This window comes from Cloeon dipterum, chromosome 3 (assembly GCF_949628265.1).
Source record: "Cloeon dipterum chromosome 3, ieCloDipt1.1, whole genome shotgun sequence".
NCBI lineage: Eukaryota > Metazoa > Arthropoda > Insecta > Ephemeroptera > Baetidae > Cloeon > Cloeon dipterum.
In genome coordinates this window covers 30,480,984-30,502,007 of record NC_088788.1, presented here as the reverse complement: position 1 = coordinate 30,502,007, position 21,024 = coordinate 30,480,984, and the positions used below count along the sequence as shown (strand labels likewise).

At 40.9% G+C, this 21,024-nt stretch overlaps 3 protein-coding genes across 11 annotated transcripts; 2 read left to right on the top strand and 1 right to left on the bottom strand.

Moving 5' to 3' along the window:
* The first annotated feature begins 76 nt into the window (after positions 1 to 76).
* Positions 77 to 17,960, top strand: LOC135941254 (golgin subfamily A member 4-like). Of its 8 annotated transcripts, none has more exons than XM_065486602.1 (44): positions 77 to 274; positions 712 to 832; positions 882 to 940; positions 1,003 to 1,323; positions 3,958 to 4,124; positions 4,185 to 4,380; positions 4,431 to 4,805; positions 4,899 to 5,228; positions 5,285 to 5,490; positions 5,547 to 5,964; positions 6,090 to 6,293; positions 6,356 to 6,523; positions 6,731 to 6,922; positions 7,277 to 7,381; positions 7,505 to 7,687; positions 7,744 to 7,869; positions 7,927 to 8,123; positions 8,176 to 8,334; positions 8,397 to 8,534; positions 8,588 to 8,819; positions 8,876 to 9,016; positions 9,077 to 9,269; positions 9,540 to 9,676; positions 10,290 to 10,415; positions 10,584 to 10,736; positions 11,205 to 11,564; positions 11,723 to 12,010; positions 12,157 to 12,324; positions 12,722 to 12,826; positions 13,018 to 13,155; positions 13,224 to 13,367; positions 13,423 to 13,671; positions 13,726 to 13,932; positions 14,087 to 14,326; positions 14,392 to 14,818; positions 14,874 to 15,212; positions 15,320 to 15,521; positions 15,574 to 15,724; positions 15,781 to 15,903; positions 15,958 to 16,056; positions 16,512 to 16,961; positions 17,161 to 17,336; positions 17,399 to 17,572; positions 17,633 to 17,960. In XM_065486602.1, exons 1-44 carry the CDS (start codon positions 224 to 226, stop codon positions 17,682 to 17,684), a joined length of 8,790 nt encoding a protein of 2,929 aa, XP_065342674.1. In that variant the 5' UTR covers positions 77 to 223; the 3' UTR covers positions 17,685 to 17,960. The 8 variants fall into 8 exon arrangements, with proteins under 8 accessions (XP_065342674.1, XP_065342673.1, XP_065342679.1 ...); XM_065486601.1 differs by having other exon boundaries at positions 7,741 to 7,869; positions 8,591 to 8,819; XM_065486607.1 differs by having other exon boundaries at positions 7,741 to 7,869; positions 15,958 to 16,008; positions 16,518 to 16,961.
* LOC135941256 (serine protease inhibitor 42Dd-like) lies at positions 1,469 to 3,349 on the bottom strand. Of its 2 annotated transcripts, XM_065486609.1 has the most exons (8): positions 3,200 to 3,349; positions 3,047 to 3,118; positions 2,814 to 2,987; positions 2,366 to 2,582; positions 2,091 to 2,305; positions 1,846 to 2,034; positions 1,720 to 1,795; positions 1,469 to 1,669 (listed from the first exon to the last, which is right to left on the bottom strand). In XM_065486609.1, the coding sequence occupies exons 1-8, from the start codon at positions 3,332 to 3,334 to the stop codon at positions 1,524 to 1,526; spliced, it is 1,224 nt and encodes a 407-aa protein (XP_065342681.1). In that variant the 5' UTR covers positions 3,335 to 3,349; the 3' UTR covers positions 1,469 to 1,523. The 2 variants fall into 2 exon arrangements, with proteins under 2 accessions (XP_065342681.1, XP_065342682.1); XM_065486610.1 differs by lacking the exon at positions 3,047 to 3,118.
* A 280-nt stretch (positions 17,961 to 18,240) lies between the features above and the next one.
* On the top strand, positions 18,241 to 20,956 carry LOC135940464 (uncharacterized). The gene is made up of 9 exons (XM_065485360.1): positions 18,241 to 18,554; positions 18,623 to 18,821; positions 18,885 to 19,261; positions 19,315 to 19,442; positions 19,506 to 19,654; positions 19,709 to 19,789; positions 19,848 to 20,110; positions 20,160 to 20,387; positions 20,446 to 20,956. The coding sequence occupies exons 1-9, from the start codon at positions 18,307 to 18,309 to the stop codon at positions 20,873 to 20,875; spliced, it is 2,103 nt and encodes a 700-aa protein (XP_065341432.1). The 5' UTR covers positions 18,241 to 18,306; the 3' UTR covers positions 20,876 to 20,956.
* The last annotated feature ends 68 nt before the right edge of the window (positions 20,957 to 21,024 follow it).

Sequence of the window (21,024 nt, the reverse complement as noted above, 5' to 3'; positions counted from 1 at the left end):
TTCCCGCTTCCCGCGTTTCGTCGCGCCAACCAATAAGAAGACGCGCCGGCGCCAGCCTCACCAGTCAGAGAGCTCTGTGGCGATTGAAACTGACAGTACTGAAGAAACGTAAACACGACCTGCAGGCACACAGTGCTTGGACGATCCGACAAATTTTGCCAACGAATCGGCCGCGCCAAGGCATCTTCTTTACAGAGGGGCATGAGCAAAGAAGGCCCCTGACATGCAGAGAGAGCCGCAGGCCGGCAAAGGGCCCCTCGGAGGGCTGTCGAAGGTATCAAACTTACATAACATGATTTTGTTAGCCACCTTTCCCTTTGATCCGTCACATCTGCCATCCTGAGGTCGATCATTATCATTCATATCGCGATTGAATTTCACCTAATCCGTTGAATTCGGGCATCGTAAGGCCGAGGGGCTCGCTAGGTTGTGAAGAAGGGCACCTCGTAGCCCACTTTAATTGCTATCGCTCCGAAAATAGATGCGGTCTGCTCGATTTGGCATGAACACTTAAGTCGCGGTGATTCGCTTGAGTGGCTCCCCTGCTTTGCATTAAAGATCGCGGGCGTGTAGCTACATATTGTCAGGGCCTCTCAAAGGCACACCCTGGGAAAAAATTAATCATATACATACTTGAGTTGACTCTAATAAATTAAAGAGAATAAATTATGTACAATCTAATAATATAATTAATAAAAATTATTATTTCAGGGTGGAACGAAAGGGGATGGCGATGCGGCCTGTCTGCAAAGCCTGGACAGTGCCAGATCAAGTGTGGACAGTGCAGATGAGAGTCTCATTAGAGCCAACGAGTATGAACTCATAATGAACGGTATGAGCAAGATTGCACAGTTTTTGTTGCTAAAAAATAAAATTTTCAGAAATGGAAAGGAGGTTTGTCGAAGGGCAAAAAGACGCAGATGAGGATATCATCAGCAAGGTAATTAATCTGCGCATACCTGTAGGAACTATTTGAATATTAAAAATTCCTTTTTCCCCCAGCTCGAAAACGAAAAATCAGATCTGCAGCGCCAGCTACGAGAAACGAACGCGGAATTGATGGTGGAAGCAGCCAGCAGGGCTGAGCAGGATTCAACCGTTGTCGATTTAGGCCGTCAAGTTGCTATGCTGCAGGAACAACTGCACAACGCGACCGGCCTCCTGGAGTCAGCTGCTGGACCAGACGCGGTCGCTCTCATGACTGCTCAAAACGGCCGTCTTCAAGCTGAAAATATTGCTGAAAGTCTCAACAAAGCTCTTGCTGCAGCGCAGGCTGAGGCAGCTAACCTTAGAGCTCAGATTGGCCTTCAAAGTTCAAGACAGGTATTTAAAATCCTCAAAATTAGTGGGCATTTTTTATATTAAAATAGTATTCAATATTATAACTATTTTTTAAATTGTGCGTTTAAATTAAAAATTAGGGTAAATATTAAGACTTGTTTTACAAGAATTGCTTTGGCTTGATTTGTTAACAAGAAAAAATCTATATGGTGGAAAAGTGTTTGAAAATAAAAGCTATTTCACTATTTTCCTTTTGTAGGGTTAGTTATCCTTCCAGCAAACAAGCAGAAATCGGTTTTGTAGGCTAGGAAGTAATAGAAAGGATGATCACACCGAAAGAGCACAGGTGGTTCACTATCAGCTGTTTTAAGCCTCATGTGTGGAACATCTTAAATTTTTTACATGATTAGAGATGCAACACAATACAATCTAACTTACGCGTGACACGCTTGTTTTTGCTACCAAATAATTTATTATGAGTCATCTGATCGTTGCACATGATGTCAACACCCAACTGCAAATAGATATTAGAGCATCAAATTGAATTTAGGCTATTTGATGAACCTTTGCCTGTTGCTCATCCAAATGGATCGATTCATATTTAATATCAAGTCTCGGAATCTGGACATACACATCTTTTAACGCTGCTGCAGCAGCCAGCTCCCTCAGGTTTTTGTTAAATATCTTCTTTTCTAACTCGCCAAGGCCAAATTTTTTGTCTGGCAGCACCAAAATCATGCAGAACGTGTCCATCTGTTTCCCCAAGGCCATTTGATTGTAATTACGAAATTCAATTATTTGGGTCTTGCCTTAAAGGGCACAATGAGCAGCTGCGCCGCTAAATCCTGAAGATAAGCGTGTTGGTACTTATTTATTTTCTTCATCATGGCAACACTTTTATCCCTTCTGTCTGAGAAGAATGTCTCATTTTTTGTTAGGGCTGCGTCAAACTCAGCAGCCCAGCGACCCTTGAAGTACACGCAGTTTATTATTGAGCATCCTTGAGCGCTGGTAGCTGCAGAACCTGAAATAAAAATTACGCAAATCAGTCTTGGAAGAAAAAAATCTCAGCGCTTCTTTCTACCATCAATTAAATTCGAAACGTTGCCTCCCGTTGCAGCTTTGGCCCATTTGTTGATTTTATGAATGGCGCCTTTGTCGCAGAAATCGTTGATATTTTCAATATCAGCCTCAAAGCTTCCATCAAGTAGGATTTGGTGAATTGGCTCCAAACCAAAACAATCGGTAACATAGCTTTTTGTGGCCATCTTTAACTCCAATACATTTTTGTCAAAGGGCTCCTGCATCAAAAAATTACGCCACTGGAGTCCTCAATATCTGGAGGGGATCTCTCCATAAAGATAATTTTCATTATTTTGAATTTAAAGTCTTATGGATTATGCATTAAGATATACTTTTTTATTATTTATTTCAATTATTTATTGTATATGAGCTTATTAATTCAAATTATAACGGTACTTTCCACTGTGGTTGAAATATGATATTTAATGATGCAATGAAATGAAATATACCTTAAGACAATGGACCATGACTTGGAAGGACGTTTTGCAATCGGTTGGCAGTTGCACTGCCTTGGCTACTGCAGCTAGGGTGCCCCATTTAGCTTCAGCTGTCATTATTTCCATGCTTAAGAGACAGTTAACCGGTGAAATTATGTAGTTGCCATGTTTTTGAGATGTGTACCACTGTTGAAAAACACATCAAGCATGAGAACAATGAGAGTTAGCTATACGTAGCTGCCTACCTGGAGAAACTCGCGACCATAGGTTTCAAATGACTCAATATCAAGGTTGGAAGACTTTTGCTGACACATATTCTTTAAATGGATAGCGTTTTAATCGATTTGCTTAATCCATCAGGTGTGTTTGAAGAGTTTGCTAAATGAACCTCTGTTTACCTTTAATGCGCTGCAGTCAAAGATGTTGATTGCAACGCCCTTTTTGAAATTAAATACCAAAGATTGTGATGGTTTCGTCCTGTACACGTCTAGAGAGGGACATCTTTTCCATCGTGTTCCCTCAACATTGCCCATTTTATTACTTCAGTGCAGGAGAACCTGGTTGTTAGAGTATTTTTTAACTCTTTTATTTAATTTGTTTAACTTACGTGTTAAGATACTTGATATTTTCCTTTGTGTCTTGATGTCGTCCCTTTCGAAATATGTGTGTATGTATCTTGCAATTCCGAATCACACTGTTTTGCACTGATAGAAGATATCGTATTCCTTCCTTAGCCTCTGCTGCTACCGTAATGCATCACAACCTTATATTAATATGTGCACTGTTTGCAAAACTGATTGCATAGTTTGTCTGTCTTAGTTGAATATAAATATGCTCTATATTTATCGTGTTTAGAATACCAGACGTCTGTGAAGCAAATCAAAGAACTAATCTTTCATTCAGAGCAGTAAATAAAGGTCAAATGATGTCCATGAGAAATATGAAACAATGGGCTGATGACACAAACATTAATTATTTTTTAGCTATGAAAACAATGCTGGTTTTAGGTGGTACAGACACTACAGACACAGGATGTCTGCATGTGATGCGATAGATTTATATAATAAAGTAATTGAAACCTTAGTGACCCAATTTTCCCTAAGTATTTATGTTAATAACAGCCAATCACGTTATTTTTTCACATCCTGTGCTGCAGGTGCAAGAACTAAAACAAGGGATTCAGGTGCTGAGTCAGAGGTGTGAAGAACTTTCCAAAGAGAAGGAGGAATTAATAGCAGAAAATAAAAGAAATTTGGCTAAATGTAAGGAAGATAGCGAATCCCGTTTTGGAGAGCAACTTAGAAATATTAATCATCAGTGGAAGTAAGTTTTAAATCTAACACTTGGGTATCAAAAATTTTCCAATCAATTTTCTTTTATTAGACTCAGTCAAGAACGAGCAGAAAAGGAGCACAAGGAACTGCTCACAAAACTTGAAGCTGAGTTGGAATCCATTAAGTCAGAATTTGACAACTCAAGTCTGAAGGAGCAGATCCAAGGTCTGCTAGAAGACAGGCAGTCCTTGGAAAATGTGGTTGCTGCCCTGCGAACACAATTGCAGCAAAACCATCTTGACAAGGTAAAACATGCTATTGTCACCTACGCTTGAACTAATTGATGAGTTTAAAGGGCCAATTGGATGCCTTGGCAAGTGAAAAAGACAAAAGCCAGTTGCAAGAACTGGTGGATTTACGCAAATTGGTTGCTCAAAGCAGCCAAGAGGTGGCTGAGCTGCGTTCAAACCAGGCCATTCTGAGAGAAGAGAATGCAAAGCTGTATGAGAAAATTGAGATTATGGAGGACGCTGAAGAGGCTCTGAGACATGTGCAGGCGCGTGCCAGAGCCCTTGAGGCAGAGTGTGGCCGCCTGCATGCGGAGAAAGAGGAGGCTGAAGCAGAAGCTGAGCTTCTTTATAGCCGATGGAGGACCACTGAGCAAGAGGCACTAAGGTTCAAACGGCTCTATTCCAGAAACAGCAATCTTAAGGACGTCATAATTGAAGAGGTTCACTAATGAGATATTTTTTAACTTTGATAGCATTGCTTTTGATTCAGCAAATGAGTAAATCAACTCAAAATCAATATCAATTGGCTGCAGGAAGAAGAAATTGCTGAAAATGTACAGTATGAGGTTGAAAATGAAGTGGATGCAGCTGAAAAGGGCGTGAGCAGGCAGAAAATTCGTCCTGAGGAAGTTCCCACTGGCCAAGGCGCTCTTATGGGCTGGGTAGAGCGGTGCGAGGCGATGGCTGGTCGGCTGCGCACTGCAGAGGCCAATGCTAGTCGCCTGGCTACTCAAATGGACCATCAAGAGGCTAGAGTCAGGGTTCTAACTGAGGAAAAGATCGCTTTGCTGCAGAAGAACAAAGAGCTCTCTGATAAGGTGGTCACTCTGCAAAGAACCTCAGCGTCAGTTGCCAGATCAAAGGTAATTCTTAGATTTATTTTAGATAATAGTATATTTATGCTAAAATCGCTTTGCAGCTGCTTATGAATCAGTATGAATTAAAAATTGGGCAGCTGGAGAATGAGCGGGGACATTTGCAGAAAGCACTGGCGCAGCTGGAGACTGAGCTGACCAAAGCTAGAGGAAGCCGAGTGGACAACAGAGATCTTGAGTCTGCTGCCAAGCAAGCCATTATTCTTGAACATTCGCTCAAACATGCAAAACAAGCACAAAACCTGCTTCAGTGAGTCTTTAGCCATCCTCCCATACAAAATCAAGCATTAATCTATGCACCCCTAGGGTTAAAGTCTCCAACCTGGAGGAACTAGTCACCTCTCTTGAAGCTGGTCTCAATGCTGTTGGCTCAAAGCTGGAGGAGAGTAGTGCCGAATTAGCTGCTGCATGGGCCACAGCCAGTGGCCATCAGGAAGCAGCATCTTCCTTTTCAGCACAGCTAGCTGCGTGCCAAGAGCGGGCTGCAAGGTTGGAGCAGCGAATGGCTTCTGCACTAGCAGCTGATGAGTTGACCCTCTCTCTTGAAAATGGATTGCGAGACCTAGTTGAAGAGCTGGTGACTGAAGTTGGTGATCTGAAAGCCGCTTTGAAAGCTGAGCGTCTCAAAAGCTCCAAGCAACCAGAGGTTCTTCAAGAACGGATCAACTCTGCTATCCTGCTTGAAAAACTAGGACAGCAAAAAGAGCAACTTCAACTGGCCAAGGTACTTCTTCCTTCTAAAATTAGCCTTTAAAATAAATAAAGCTAAAACTTAATTTTCTAATTGTATAAAAGTTTAAATCTAGTCAGTTCTGGTTAAATCAGTTTTTTGAGTTTTTGTTTGTTTAGGAAGAAAATTCCTGCACTTCTGGTGACTGGATTGTACGCTTGGAACAGCAACTGTGTGAAATGATAGAGGAGTTGGAATGCCGCAAAAATTCCATTACAGATTCCACAACTCGTCAAGAGGTAGAAGTAGATGCTTGTGGGAAGCTTGAAGCTGAAGTGCGTGACCTGCAAGCTCGTTTAGCGCAAGCGCAACTTCAGTGCCAGGTGATTTAAATAATTCTCAATTGAACCTCTCAGTGTTGATTATGTTTATTGGGTCGAACTAGGGTCTTTTGAAAGAGAAAAATGCCCTGGAAAACGAGTTATTAACTTTGGAGGCAAGTCTTCAACAGAAAGAGCTTTTGATGGAGGAACAGAGAAAATTGCTGCAGTTGCAAGTGTCTGAGAAAGATTTGGAAGTGAAAAAGGTTCATGCAGAAGCCACAGTTAAAGAGGTTTGTAACACTAATGGAAACTTTGTGCTATTCAATGAATTAAATCATATTTATTTGCTGCATGTATAGTGAATTTCAGTGTTGTCATTTATTCTTGAGACAACTGATTTTTTATATATAGGTTAAAAATAAATACTAGTTAAATAATTATTTTACTTTCTTTCCTTTTTTAAATTTTAAGCATCTCTCTTCCTATTTGTTTTACAGATAGAATTGCTACTTTGTCGTTCCCGAATGTCTGAGGGGATGGATTGCGTGACTGATGGTTGTGGTCGCTTGCAAGAGGTCAAAACTGCCTTGGATGAAATTCATGAAACTGCTGTGGCACAAATGCGAGAACAATTGGCTAGCCATAATCCTGTTAACATCAGTCAACTTCAAATGATACATCTGCAGCAGGTGCAGCAAACTTTTTGATTTATTATATCTCCTCCTTCTGCTGTAACAGTGTCCTCGGCTTAAATGCTCAAATTCATGCTTCTTGTTTATTGCTTGATAAAATTTCAAATGAATTAGTAGTTGGTTATACTCAAGTGGTCCAGTTTGTTTACATTTCACCAATTGATGTCTCTTTTTATGTTGTTTTCTCAGCACCAAATTTTATAGATTTTAGTTAAAGTGTTATTTTTCTTGAAGCCCTGTTAAGTTTTTAGCTGTTGTTTCGCAATAAATTATATATTCTAAAGTTTTATTTTACTTCTTTCTCTTTATTTATGAAAATATTTTTTCAATTAAATTAACTTTTTCATGCAGCTTGAGGATATGAAAAAGCGAATTGATGCTCAGGAGATCCATCTGAGGGAAAATTTTGCTCAAAAAATCTCGCAAGAAGTGGAAGCCGTACTTAAGAATTTAGAGGTGAGCAACATAATCATTTCTTTCATTTTTTTCCAATCTAAATGCAAGGAGATTTCAACATATGAAGCTACGTTTATTTTAGACCTTCAATGTTATATTTACAAATATAATGATTATTTCTAGGGAGCCTTTGATGAAAAGTGCTTGAATAAAGTGCAAAATTGTGTTCGAAAAGATGTCGAGGCGGAAATGCAGAAACTGAATACCAGCTTTGAAAGGCAGGTACTCAGTTTGCAAGAAAAGCACAACCAGGAAATTGAAGTGTTCAAAGCTGAGAGTCAATCTAAATTCGCATGTCTTAAAGAGGCAAGTTCTTCAGTATAAGGATAAGGTCGATAATGCTAACTGTTTTCGTCCAGAAGCTTGACACCAAGGCTAGCAATGAGAAGGTGGAGAATATTTTGAAACAGGATAAAGAGCGCCACAATGAATCCCTTTTGAAGGGATTGGAGAGGTCAGTCTGTTCTCAACTAGATGCTTGCTTCCAGGTAAGCTATAACTTTATAACTGTTAAACTTAAAGCCTATGGAATGGTGATTTTAAAGGAAATCTGTGAGAAATGGGGTGAAAAGTGCAGTAAGGCAGCTCTGGAAGGTGGTCAGGAGGTGGCTGCTGAAGTGAGGGCAGCTTCTTTACAGCTCAGTAACAAATATCATCAAGAGATGGAAAACCTGCGAAAAGCCCTCAAGGAGGCCAACTCAAAAATCCAGGAGCAAATTAAACTGGAATGGGAAAAGTCAAGGTGATTCATCGAAGACATTAACTAGGAAATACTTATAACCTCTATTCACTAGTGAGGTGACTGACCTGCAACAGATCAATGACCTCTTGGCTGATCTGCGATCATCAGGGTTAACTGTTAGTACCTTGCTGGATTTGAAGTCAGCGCTTGAGGAGAAACACAAGCAGGAAATGGACGAGCTGAGATCCTATTTTGAGCAGCGGTGTGAAAAGTAAAGTGTTAAACACCAAGAAATTAAAATATTTGTAACCATGTTATATATATGAACCATAGATACACAGAGGACGTGATAAGCCAGAGAAGCCAGAGCAGAAAAATTTCAATCAGTTCTGACGAGTTCCAGTCTGGCGATTTTGATCAGGACAAAACGAAAGACTGTGAAAGCTTCTCAGAACCGCCTTCATTAACAAGGTAACTCATTTTACTCAACCTGGATTTTTTTAATCAATGCTCATTTCTCTAAGTAGACCTGACGTTCGCTTACTTGAGGCTGTGGAAGCAGAATGGCGTGACAAGTTTTCAAGACAGGAGGAGAAATATGAGCAACAGATTAAGCAACTAGCAAAAGACATGCAAGATGCGCATCAGCTAGAAATCTCTCAGCTGCTTGATGCCACAGATCAAAGCGAAAGGCTACGATCTGAGATGCTACCCAGGATACATACTTTCAATCTAACACGCGAGCCTGTTATTGAGGTAAGCAAAGCTAAAAACAAAACCCACAGAAATATTAATGAACCCCTTTGATCCAGGAATCTGTGGATGAAATTCCAGTTTGGAGCAAACAAATTGAACAGGAAGTGGAAAGAAGAGTAGCTGAAGAGACTCAAAAAATTAGCACTCAAATTGATGAGGAAATTGCTGCCATTAAAAAAGCCAGCATTCAAGAGCAGGTTTGAACGAAACACCAAACCTTGCTTACTTTAAATTCTTATGATTGAGCTTCATTGCAGTTGGCGCTAGAGGAGAAGCACAAAAAGACTGCCATTGAATGTATTGAACAACGCGAAAAGCTTATTAAAGAGTTGGAGGAAAAGTTTCAAGCTAGTTTGGTTGAGCTTCAAGGAAAGCACGAGAAGCAGATTTCTAATTTAAAAGTGAAGCATGAGAAAGAACTTGGAGAGCTTGAGGAGGAGTTGAACAAAAGTAAGAATAAAATTTCCCATTAATTTTTTCAGTGGAGAATTTTTTTAATATACAGAGTAATCTGCTTGTTAAACTCTCGTTCATTACTAATGAACATTTTTTATTATGTCAATCATTCGCTATTTTTCTTGACAATAGTCAGAATTAAATTGATATATATCGGAAGAAACTATGAGAACCACGTGCTTTATCCTTTATTGGCATCTATCAAGAATACTGTGATAATCTTGATTTCTAATGAAACGATTGAAACTGAACAAATTATTACAGCGCACAAAGAAAATCTGGAACTAGTATTAAATGAAATGAATGCAAAGTTTGCTGAAAATCTGGAGGGATTGGAAAAGCTGCTTGCTCAGGCGCATCAAAAAGAAGTACTTAAGCTACAGCAGTCAATAGAACAGCAGGTAAGCGACAGTGTACCCTTCAATTCAATGTGTCTCTTTCCAAAATCTGTAAATTGAATGTTTCACTTTAACCTTTGTTGTTCCAAAATTACATGCAACCTAATCTTAAAAGTGGTCAGGGCATTACTTCAATCCTAAAATAACTCTCCATTCATAAAATTTTAACGTTAATGTTTCCTAGTTCACGCAGTAATTGATATTGGAAGAACGTTCAAAGTGTACTGATGTTATGCTATATTTAAAAAAAACTACTCAAAAATTTGGTAAATTTAGCAGGCACGCTCATATCTCAAAACCAACATTTTCAATTGAATATTATGATAGGCCAAACTATCCCATACATAACAAACTGCTTATTGGTCAAAAATTTTGTTCAGCCTTTTAAATGAACGAAAAAAATATTCGTTTTACATTTTAGCATTCAGAAACGTTTGTGGTCAAGAATCCCCTGATTTCATTTTATCAAACTATTGTTTGTCATCTCTTGTGCTCGTTTGCATGCATTGAATTTTTGTCGCCTTGCAATGCCAAACTGAAAGAGAATGATTGGGAATAAAATCACACTTTGTGCCGACTGGTTTAATTAAATGTGGAAATATTATGGCTGACAAAGGAAGAGAGTTTTGTGGCGCTGCTGGAGGACCAGGCGAAGCGCGGCGCCGTCTCGGAGCTTGAATTCGAGCGGCGCCTGCAGCAAGAGCGGCTTGACACAGTGTCCGCCCTCAGCCAACACCTGCAGGTACTGTTCCAAGTCGCCTTAAACCATTTCAAGAGCACATATCTGGTTGTGGCACCCTGGTGGAGGCTTTTTGCTAGTTTTTCTATCTCGTGTGTTTTCTTCCCTTGACTTTGAATCTCGCGACTGAAGTCACGCGGTTTCCTACATTACTGTTGATTTTATTGACAGGCGATGCTCGCTGGTGAACAGGAGGTCACTGAGTGGCCTGCTGAAATGGAGCAGCTGCGCCAATACCTAGTCACTGATGCTCAATCCCAGGTGGACAAGCTCAAGAAGCAACATCAGAGGGAAATGGAAGTTCTTCGTCAGCAATTGAATGAGGTAATGTTCAATTTTAATTCTGTATACACAAATTTTCTTTCATATATTGCAAAAAATATCTTTTACTCAAACCAAATGTGTAGCAAGTAAGTTTATGCTAATATAATAATGTTTGGGTGTAAATGTTTTTCACCTCAAATTATTATAACACTTACATGTTTTGATTTTTTATGACCTCTGCCTTGATTTGATAGTTGTAAATTGGTAGTAAATTGTGTATTATTCTCGCTCCAAAGGATCTCCTAATGTGGGAAGCGACGTCTTTTGGGTCACTGGCTGCAGAGCCACATTATTAAGTTGCTTGTCACAGTTGTTACGGTTATTTATCCTAATAGTGTTTCAACGTAACGTGCAAATGCAAGATCTTCCAAAGAGTATTCTGACAGCCTAAAAGTTATGCCTAATTAATACTAAGAAGCTAACAAATGTCTACAGTTTTAAGTAATGAATATATAAATATTGTTTAAGGGTGGTGAAGCACCTCTCCGAGAGCAATTTTTGCAACAGAAACAGGTGTTGAACCGAGAGAATGAACTGCTTAGGCACTTGGTGTCTGAACTAGTGCGATACTTAGGCCAGCTGGATGAGCAGCTTGCGTCGTTTGTTGACACTCACGCGTTGGGCAGTGATACCGAGAGCAATGCCAGCGAGGAGGAGCGAAGACTGCGTTTGGCGCCAGACCTTAGTGCCCTATCTGAGGCGCTTGACCTCTCGCAGCTTGACGCAGCCCAAATGCGAGCAGACCTTGATGCCTGCTTGCTGCGCCTCCGTCGTGAGGTAGCTGACATCATCGGGGTTTCGGAGGCTTCTCTTGTCGGCACAAAACAGGTAAGCCAGGCTTTTATCATTCTTCTTTTTAAAACCATAAAATGCAAATATTTGTCTTGATTGCATTAAAGTTAGCGGAGAGAATTACATCATTTCAACCTTAAATAGCAGAGAATGTTGACATTTAATACCTTAAATTAAAATATCTGTTCATTCAGCTGGATGAATTAAAACAACTGCTAGCAGCCAGCGAAGCTAAGGTCGCAAACCTAGAGGCCCGTCTTGATGGCAGAGCAAGAGATACAATATCTGAAGGTTTTGGTGATGATGGGGCTCCACTTGGTCTGGAGGCTCGCCTTAGCAGAATAGAGCAGTTATTGGAAATGGTCAAGGCAGCCTTGCAGGACGAGCCACATCCCTCTGGTCCACTTCTTGAACAGTTAGTTGCAGAAGGACAGAGACTAGCAGACGAGACCAGGCGGGAAAAAGATGACCTTCATATGCAGGTTAGTGTATTCCTTGATAAGGACGCACTGTCGTACTAAAAACAAATGTCTGGTTGTTATTCCAACAATATTGGTTTACATTTTTTCTATGCTTCTTACCATTATTTGTGAACCGGGGAAAAATACCAATTGTATGTTTGCCTTAGATTGAGTGCGCAGACAAACAGGTGCGTGCAAACCGAGTGTTTATGGATGAACAAGCGGCAGAGCGCGAGCAGGAGCGCGACGAGTTTGCCCGCCAGCTGCAGCAACTGAAGGATGCCCTCAAGGACAAGGATAAGGACAAGCATGAGATCGTTCGATTGGCCAAAGAGGTTGGTTTACGCATTTGGTAAATTTTATACATTCTTGTTATATTACAAAACTTGATTTTAAAATTGCAAAAAATTCCGCGAGTATTTTTACAAGTAGCGTACACCTGAACAGAATACTAGACTATGGTAGTATTTTAAAGGAAGCAGTGCGGTGTCGTTCAATGGACCAATTTCCTCCCCTCCGCGGCACGTTTAGTTTTGTTGGGGTCTCCTGTTGCACGTGGGCTTTCTCTCGCCCCCATGCGCAGTCTAACTTGAGAGCAAGATAGCAGGAAGCAGTCTAAAAATAAACGCGGCGCTGCTGGCCGCGAGCCATACGCCTTTCCAAAGTTCCCATTGACATTTTGCATATTTATCATTAAAGACTGACGCCGTTTGTTTCTCATTTGTCCTCAAGGTTGAATTTCTTGAAGGACTGGGCAGGGAGAACACCGTCCAGTTGCAGAAAGCGCAAGCTACCGCCGCGGACGCAGCTGCACAGTTCAAGGCCGCCAATGATAAGGTAACTAAACAAAACACAATTTTAAAAATAATTTTCATATATTTCAATCATAATTTTGTCTTCTTTTTGCTGTGCGTGTTACCTTACTGGGATCGCTGTAACTTATTTTGGCAATATTTTTGTTATATTTTATTTTACACAGATGCTTGATATATTATTAAATATTCAGATTTTTCATAATCTTTATGCAGGTGCAAGTTTTGCGTGAAGTGGTCAAAACCTTAGAAGGACAATTGGAGGATAAATCCAAGAGTGAGGCGGAGCTAAAACTGCAGTTGAGTGACCTGCAAACTGCTTTCAATCAAGAGAGTCGAGTCTTGAGCGAGCAGGTACATTTTAACTTCCCTAAAACGCTATGCATTCTATTGGTTTTACAATCACTCATCTTTTATTCCAGTTGGACGCTTTAAAGAATGACCACAGCTCAATTGACCTACTTGACCAAATCGGCACCTTGGAGGAACAGCTGAACGATTACAAGAGAAAGCTGGAAGAAAAGGTTAGCCAAGAGACACCTGCCCAGGCAGAAATGAACTTGCAGGTTTGTTTTGTATGATATTTTAAGATTCAAAGATTTAAACAACTTGCAATTTCAGTTAAAAACTATAGAAATGACTCTTGACAAGCGAACTAAAGAACTTGAGCGCGTACACAAGCGCACTGAGTTAAGCGATATTGCGGAAGGGGTGACCTCGCCAGAAAGTACTGATAGGGTTCGGTCGCCATTGACCTCCCTGCGGCGCTTGCAGGACAAACTGCAGAACCACACTCGAGCTGAGGATGCTGCCTTCGCACACATTAAAAAGTTGGAGATTGAACTCTCATCTGCTCGACGCGCGGAGGAGGTGATTAATTTTATATCTATCACTGATTTTATTGCATCATTGAATTGTTTGCAGGGTCTACAAATCGAGCGATGCGAGCTACAGAAGCGAGTAGAAGACCAGTTGCAGCAAATCACTAGTCTGCAAGCACGATTGGACCAGCAACGCTTCCAGCAGAGCAGCCTGGAACAACTCCAGAGTTCCAATGTGCGACAAGTGCAACTTCGCTCAGCCGAACAGCTTGAGAACCTCAAAGAAAAGTTGGCTGCTAAAGAGACTGAGGTACTTTTTACCCTATTGACTTAGAGAAGATGAGAAATAATAAAATTAGTACTGTGGTTTTAGTTGGCTAAGTTTCAAATATGCGTGTGACACACTAAATTATTAGCTGTTTGCTTCTCAGTTTGGCTGCAATTCTGCTTTATTTGATTGACAGGTGAAAGAGGTGAAAAGTCAGCTAGAGAAGACAAAACGCGTGCTGTCTGAACAGGAAGCACTTGCTGTCCAAAGAGAGCGAGAGTTTGCTGAGGAAAATCAAAAGTTGCGTGAAATGCTGGAGGTAACTGAAGAAGAGACTGCTCGCCGAGCAACTTCCAGCCCTGGCAAGTTCAGCAGCCACCTAATGAACTCCTTGGTTGCTGAAAAGAATGCCGAGATTGAAGAACTTTCATTGCAGGTACTTTTTTTGCCATTCAAGTCTTGAAATTCCCTTTTTTGAGACACAATATTGCTATTCAATAGGTGCAGGTGTTGCGGGAGCGACTGGACAGTGTGCACCACACTCTTGAAACTTCTGACTCAAACAAAGAGCAGCTTCTTGAGACAGTCCATGAACTGCGAATGGCTAATCGAGAGACGCGTTCTCACTCAACCATGATCAGAAGTGGAGACCAGGAGGTGCTTCGCGCCACTGCCTATGAGGTGGAATCCTTCGACTCCACCTTTATTGAGTCGGTCAGGCCACCCTCCAGCTTTGCTTGCTCCCCCCTGCAAAAGTCGTTTAGCAGAAATGAAGTAATTGTGGAGAGCCCTCCAGTCCAGCCTGAAGAGGAACAGCCGGATCAAAACGTAGCTGCACTGCAGCAGGAACTGAATGAAAAGGAGGCAGAGCTGGCTGCTAAGCAAGAAGAGAATGAACAGCTAAAGAAAGAACTGACGTCCATCTCAAGTAAGTCATGATTTATGAACTTAAGTAACGCAATTATCTTTGTTTTCCTGTGTAGCTCGCTTTGAAGAATACGCGCAGAAGATTCAAAATGAGCTAAGTATGTGCCTGCAGGCTGAGGCAGCTTCAGAGGCTAGTCTTGACATTTCAATAGCATCAGAGAATCTGCAGAAAATCTTGGCTAGAGTTCAGGATGGTGGCGTTGAGGTGCTAAGTCTAAGCGAGCTTGCAGTCCTCAGCAAGCACGCATCAGGCTCTGTCCCAGAAACACAGTCGATGGCCACGCAGACAATCAGGTCCTCTCTGACAGAAGCTACCTTACTGGCCAACCTTAAGCGCGAAACAGCTGCTGCAGCTCAGGAAGCCGCTCGAAGAGAGAAAATTCTTGAAGAACAAAGTGAGTTTTTATTCCGTGCTGAAAAACATTTTTATCTAAGTAGAAACAATTTTGTTTAAAAAATTGTTTCAAAGATTAACTCTTGATTTTTCTTGTTTATTTGTTAGTTGTCAGCTTGAAGATGGCTTTAGAAGAAAGTGGAAGGCGGGTAACTGAACTTGAGGAAAGCTATGCTACTGAAAAGCAAATTGCCACTGATGCGCGCTTGGCTCTCTTAAAGCATGGTCCTGACTCATTTCAGTATCAGTCTCGAATCCAAATACTCAACGAACGCGTGGAGTTTACAGAGCGACAACTGCAACAATCAAAGTAAATGTATAAAGATGTAAAACTTCATGTGATTTATCTAATTTCTGTATAGGCTGGACCTGGACAAAGAACGTAGCAGGGCTAACGCATTGGAGAGCGCGCTTGGCAGTGCAGAGACTGAGAGTTTACTTACGAAGGCTGATCTGGAAGGGGAAACTTTTAGGCATAATGTCACAAGAAGAAACTTTAACACGCTCCAAGAGGTATTACTTATTTGCATTTCCCTTTATATAAATGTAATTTAATTTATCAATTGCAGCTCATCAACTCAAAAGATAAGGAATTTTCGCATAAAAAGGGACAGCTTGAACAGGAAGTGAACAGGTTGCAAAGTCTCCTCCAGCAGCTAGACTCAAGCAAAGAGCAAAGCCCTAAAGTCAAAGTCGGTTGAATTAAATTTTTGTCTAATATTGTTTTAATGAATATGATCTCTTAGATCGAAGACAATGAGGAAATGTTAAACTTCCACGGTGACAACCAAGCAGAGGTGAGCCAGCGCTTTACTCGTCACCACCTTCGCCACCTTTTGGCTCAGGTATGCTTCTGCCCACGCTGCACCACGCAACACACGCAATAATTCACAATTTTGAGCATACAATTACAATAATTTGATCACAAAGCTTACACGTTGATGTTGCTTGCCATATTGCACCTCTCCAGCAAGCGTGATTTGGTTTCATTGCTCTTTATTCGAATCCTTGATGTGATGGCAGTGCTTTTCTCATTAATGCGATGTGTGATGAAAGTGACATAATCTTTGCATGAGAGCTGTCGAAAACTCCTCTCTAATAGGTACAATTAGACAGAAATAAAAATCGGAGGAAATTAATATGTACATATATGCAATGCAAAATATTGTGTAAATATTACAACTATCAATTAAAAAATTCACACCTACATTATTACAATATATTTGTCATGCCTAAAGCCAATGAGAGCTTTGGTGGCGGTGCTTGGTTGCGTTTTAACAATTTTTTGCACTCTCTGCAGTTGCAGGAGGAGCGTGAGAAGAATGTGCAAATGCATTTCAAGACGCTCGAGCTGCAGGACATGGTGTCTGCTCTGAAAGAGACTGAAATGCGGCTGCTGGAGCGTCACGACCGAGACAAGAAAGACTTTGATCGCCACCGCGCTGAGCTTGAGCAGCGCCTCTCTGACGCCCGCTCCAGCCTGATCGCTGAGGTGGCCAAACTTCGACAAGAGCTGGCCGCCGTTACCACAAGGGACCGTCAGTGCGATCATGAGGCAACCTTTGATGCCGAACGCCGTTCCTGGAGCGCTGAGCGAGGCCGTTTGCTCACGGAGGCTCAGCTGCTGAGCCACAGGGCACAGGAGGCAGAGGCCGCTCTCACTCAAGAAAAGGCCAATCACATTCTGGAACGCATGAAAGCGCAGTATAAGGCAGCAAAAGATACTTCTTCTATTGTTGATCACGATAAGGTGAGCAGTATTAAAAAAAATTTATTCATAGGAATTTTCCCCAATTTATTGACTTCAAAAATCTATATCATCATGAGATGACAATTTTGTATTACAATTTACTATAAAACGAGTGGTTTAAGTGGTAGCATTGCTCACTACATCAATAATTCACTGGAAAGCATTCATGGGAAATTATTTCCTTATTTCCTTACATTAGGTGGAATATTTGCATGAGAAGTGTCTGCACAGCGAAAGTCGCTGCAAGTCCCTGAAGTGGCAGAAGCGTTACCTGCAGCTCGTGATCACATCTTTCCAGGCAACTTTGGATGCCGTCAAGGCCCGACAACCTCAGGCACTGCCCCAACCAGCTCTCTCACCTCTTTCCAGATTCAGGTAAAATATAACGCACAATGCGATTCAAACCTTGACTTTTTGCGTACCAATTTGAATTCCAGAGCTGCAGCGCTAGTAGTGGTTTCGATTCATCGAATGCAGTTTATTGTCAAGACTCACTTGCGCTTGTACCGCGTGAGCAGCACTATAGTTCTAAAGCGAATCCATGACGCTATTGTCGATAACCCAGAGCCCAGATTGGAACCATGTGCGCCAGCAATTCTGCCTGTTTCAAAGTTAGTTTAGTTGGCTTTTTTGTCACTAATTTTACATGCTGACGATTTCTTTTATTCTAGCAAAGTCCAATACGAGACCCCTAAATCTCGCAACCTAGTTAGCAAGCACTAAACCTCCAGAAAACAACCAATCCACAAAACTGACTGACTGAATGGTACTCTTAAGAATTGTAAATACATAAAAATAATTGTTTTTTTCCATGAAATACATTTATTGATTACACACTCTAAATTAAAAAGATTGACCACTTGTATGTGTGCTGTTGATGTATTTTTGTAGGCAAAATTGATCTAGTGTAAATCGACTGACTTATATAAATTTGCCAGATTTGCCATAATAAAGAATCAATGAAATGACGTGTCTTTCATCTTAATTTATTTTCAAAAATCATAATATTTTGTTTTATTTATCCTGAATCAAGGTATCCAAATTAAAAAAAACCTCTTAAGTTAGTTAGATCACATACATAACTATATCATGCTGAATCAATTTTATTATTTAGAAATGTTTCGTTGAAGGGCATCTTGTAGGATGATGGATACGACATAATACATATACATAATGTATATTATTATGCGCTGCAAATTGCCTGCCAAAATGAACTCCCCACTTTTCACCCCTCCCCCTCCTCCCTTTACTGTATCCAAACAAGAGCATGATCACATGGTGTGCTAAGTGCCATTGCTATCCTCAAAACAATGATCCCTAAATCCTGTTTTCTTGACAGAAAAAAATGAGTGGCTTCAACAAGCAGAAGTTAATCAATATGGATAGCTTTTTATATTCGTCAAACTGGCGAACAGAGCTGACAGGTAGTGGAAAAATTGCTCCTTGTGCACTCCTCCGTTCTGTACTCAACTGCAATGTTGGTATGCCATCTCATTTGACGTCCAAAATCACCCAGTTCTTGTCTGACGAGGAAGACAACTTACCGAAGAAGAAATTATTAGACAGTTTGTCCAAGCTCATTCAAAACAAAAGGTTCTTCAGTTAGCTTATGTCTGTGGTAAAAAATGTCTTACATAATTTGTATCTGAATATTTTTCTAGGAGGTTCAATGTATCTCATCATGTGAAAGAAGCTTTCAAAAGGAACGGTATGGCTTTGCCGGACAAACTCTGCGAAGATGCAGCACCTTTGAAAGTGGTCCTTACCTACATTTCAAATGCCCTGGCAAAAATTCTGCCTCAAGGTATTGTTGGGAACAACGTCAAACAGCTACAGAAACTTGCCAGGGATTTACTTAAGGTTTTTTCTGCTCCCAATGACTTATTTCTATAATTAAGTATGATTATTTAATAATTATTTTAGGGAAAGCCAATAGTGACAGTGGGCCATGTGGTTTCCTACCTTCACAAGGGAACCTGCAAGGTAGGGTGGCTTGGACTAGTGCCAGATGGAGCCCTTCGAAGCTACCTAGCAGCATCTGTGGCAGTTTGGATCGCCACGAAATTGATGCCGGAACTAATGAAGGCTGCCTTTTATGGCTGCAAGCATGATGCGACCAAGGTGCCAGTTTTCTTCACCAAACCTTGCTGGCAGAGCCGTACTGAAAGGGCGCTTAGCACTCTTGTGAAAGATGGGTACTTACGGCAAGTGCCGCATGCAGCATCTTCTAAGCTCCCTGCGTTGAAGTTTGTGCCCAAGGACAATGGTGTTCGATGCATTTTGCAGTATCAAAAACGCAGGTTAAATTTTCAAATGAGTTTCAGTCTAGAAATTATTTAATTAACATCCATAGAAGAGTATTCAAGAAGATTGATAAGGAGCAGAGCATAATCATTGCGTGTAAAGAATTTATGAACAATATAGTTGGCCATTCAGGAAACCTCAGTGAAGACTGGATCACTTTTAGAAATAATTACCTTGGTAAAAGACTATTCAATGAGTGATGTATGATTTTATAAATTAACTGATGAGAAATTTAAACAGAACAGAAGAAAAATAGTGAGTCGGAGCCAATTCTTTACTACGTTTACGCAGACCTCAGCAATGCTTTCAGCAACGTTCATCAAGAAATCGTCTTCAAAATCTTCAAAGAAAATTTGCAGAGGCAGCCAAGTACCCTACAGCTCAGATCTGTAGGTTTAAAAGCCTCCCCATTTAATTGTATTTTATTGCTAAATTTTTTCCAGCGTAATCATCACACAGGCTACAGTATTGATCTCCAGACATTAAAGACACTAAAGGGTTCATTCAAAATCAACAAGTCTGTGGTATTTGGGTGTTAATTTATGCTTTCTCATCAAATCTTAATTTTGTGTATTATTGCAGATTACAACTAGACCTGAAATGGAAGGAGTAGTGAAAGATGTAGTGTGGGAGCAAAAGGCTGTCTTTGGCAGGAAAAGGATCTTCCAAGTTGTCAAGGGTATTGGCCAGGGGCACAAGCTTACCAACAGCCTGTGCAACCTTGCTCTACATCACTTTTACCAAAATCACCTTGCCAACTACAACCAACCTGACAGCCATTCCATCCTTCTCAGGACATCAGATGATTTTCTCCTGCTCTCACTGAACAAGGATATTGCCTACAGGTAGATTGAATGAATAATGTGTGTTAGAACCCCACTGATTAGTCAACAGGTTCATGTGTGAATTTAAGGAGAAAGCAGCTGGTTACGGATGGACGGTCAACCCTGCAAAGATGAAACAAAACTTGGAAAACCCTGACCTCAAATGGATAAATTTTAATGGCTGCAGCTATGACCTGAAAACAATGGAAGTCCACCCAAACTTCGCCAAGTTTACCATGAGAGAAATTTTAATGAAAACTCTCCGAAAACCAAATCCAGGAGACCTTGACAAAATTGAGTAAGATGCATTTTATACTTATTTCTTGTTGGCTTTAAACTTATTGATTTGACCCTAGGATGTTTTGGGCGGTGGTGGCGCCTCTTCGCCTCCTCAAGTTGCAGCCTCTCCTGTTCAGCTGCACTAATCAAGACCGATGGGCCATCATCTCTAAGGTGGCTGCTGTCGGTCAGTTTCAAGCCAAGCGCCTTGTCGCAGGCTTCTCCACATTCGGACTGAACTCGGCCACCCTTCGAGCGGCAACCAAACTGTTGGATGCGCTGGCTGCCTTGGTGTTGCTGTGGATGCAACGTTCGTCAGAGCAGTGTCTGCGCCTTGTCGAAGTCAACTGGTTGATGCTGTCCCCGCTGGAATTGAGGCTAAGGTCTGCCTCAGACCTGCCTGTGAGATTTAAAATGCACTTGCGAAGGAAAGTGCGATTTGTTGGCAGAAGGATCAAACCAGAAGATCTCGCCCAATTACAACTTGCTCTCAAGGCTAAAGTTTGATATTTGATTGAGATTCCTGAGATTTTGATAAGTGATAAACTTGATTTTAATAAATTTTGTTAATATTTAAAGATACGCAAATCAATTTTTGTTTTAATAAGATCAGCTTTTTTGGCAGAGCATTTCAACGTGGAACACTTTTTTAATAT

Excerpts from the sequence above, each read along its gene's own strand:
- LOC135941254 (XM_065486600.1), top strand. The coding sequence starts at position 224 with ATGCAGAGAGAGCCGCAGGCCGGCAAAGGGCCCCTCGGAGGGCTGTCG. Across the intron at positions 8,535-8,587 it reads GAACCGCCTTCATTAACAAG|TAGACCTGACGTTCGCTTAC; the intron begins GTAACTCATTTT and ends CATTTCTCTAAG. Across the intron at positions 13,368-13,422 it reads AGGCAGAAATGAACTTGCAG|TTAAAAACTATAGAAATGAC; the intron begins GTTTGTTTTGTA and ends TTGCAATTTCAG.
- LOC135941256 (XM_065486609.1), bottom strand. The coding sequence starts at position 3,334 with ATGGGCAATGTTGAGGGAACACGATGGAAAAGATGTCCCTCTCTAGAC. Across the intron at positions 2,583-2,813 it reads TCATGGTCCATTGTCTTAAG|GAGCCCTTTGACAAAAATGT; the intron begins GTATATTTCATT and ends TTTTTGATGCAG. Across the intron at positions 1,670-1,719 it reads CAAAAACAAGCGTGTCACGC|ATGTTCCACACATGAGGCTT; the intron begins GTAAGTTAGATT and ends AAAAAATTTAAG.
- LOC135940464 (XM_065485360.1), top strand. The coding sequence starts at position 18,307 with ATGAGTGGCTTCAACAAGCAGAAGTTAATCAATATGGATAGCTTTTTA. Across the intron at positions 18,555-18,622 it reads AAGCTCATTCAAAACAAAAG|GAGGTTCAATGTATCTCATC; the intron begins GTTCTTCAGTTA and ends ATATTTTTCTAG. Across the intron at positions 19,790-19,847 it reads TCAAAATCAACAAGTCTGTG|ATTACAACTAGACCTGAAAT; the intron begins GTATTTGGGTGT and ends GTATTATTGCAG.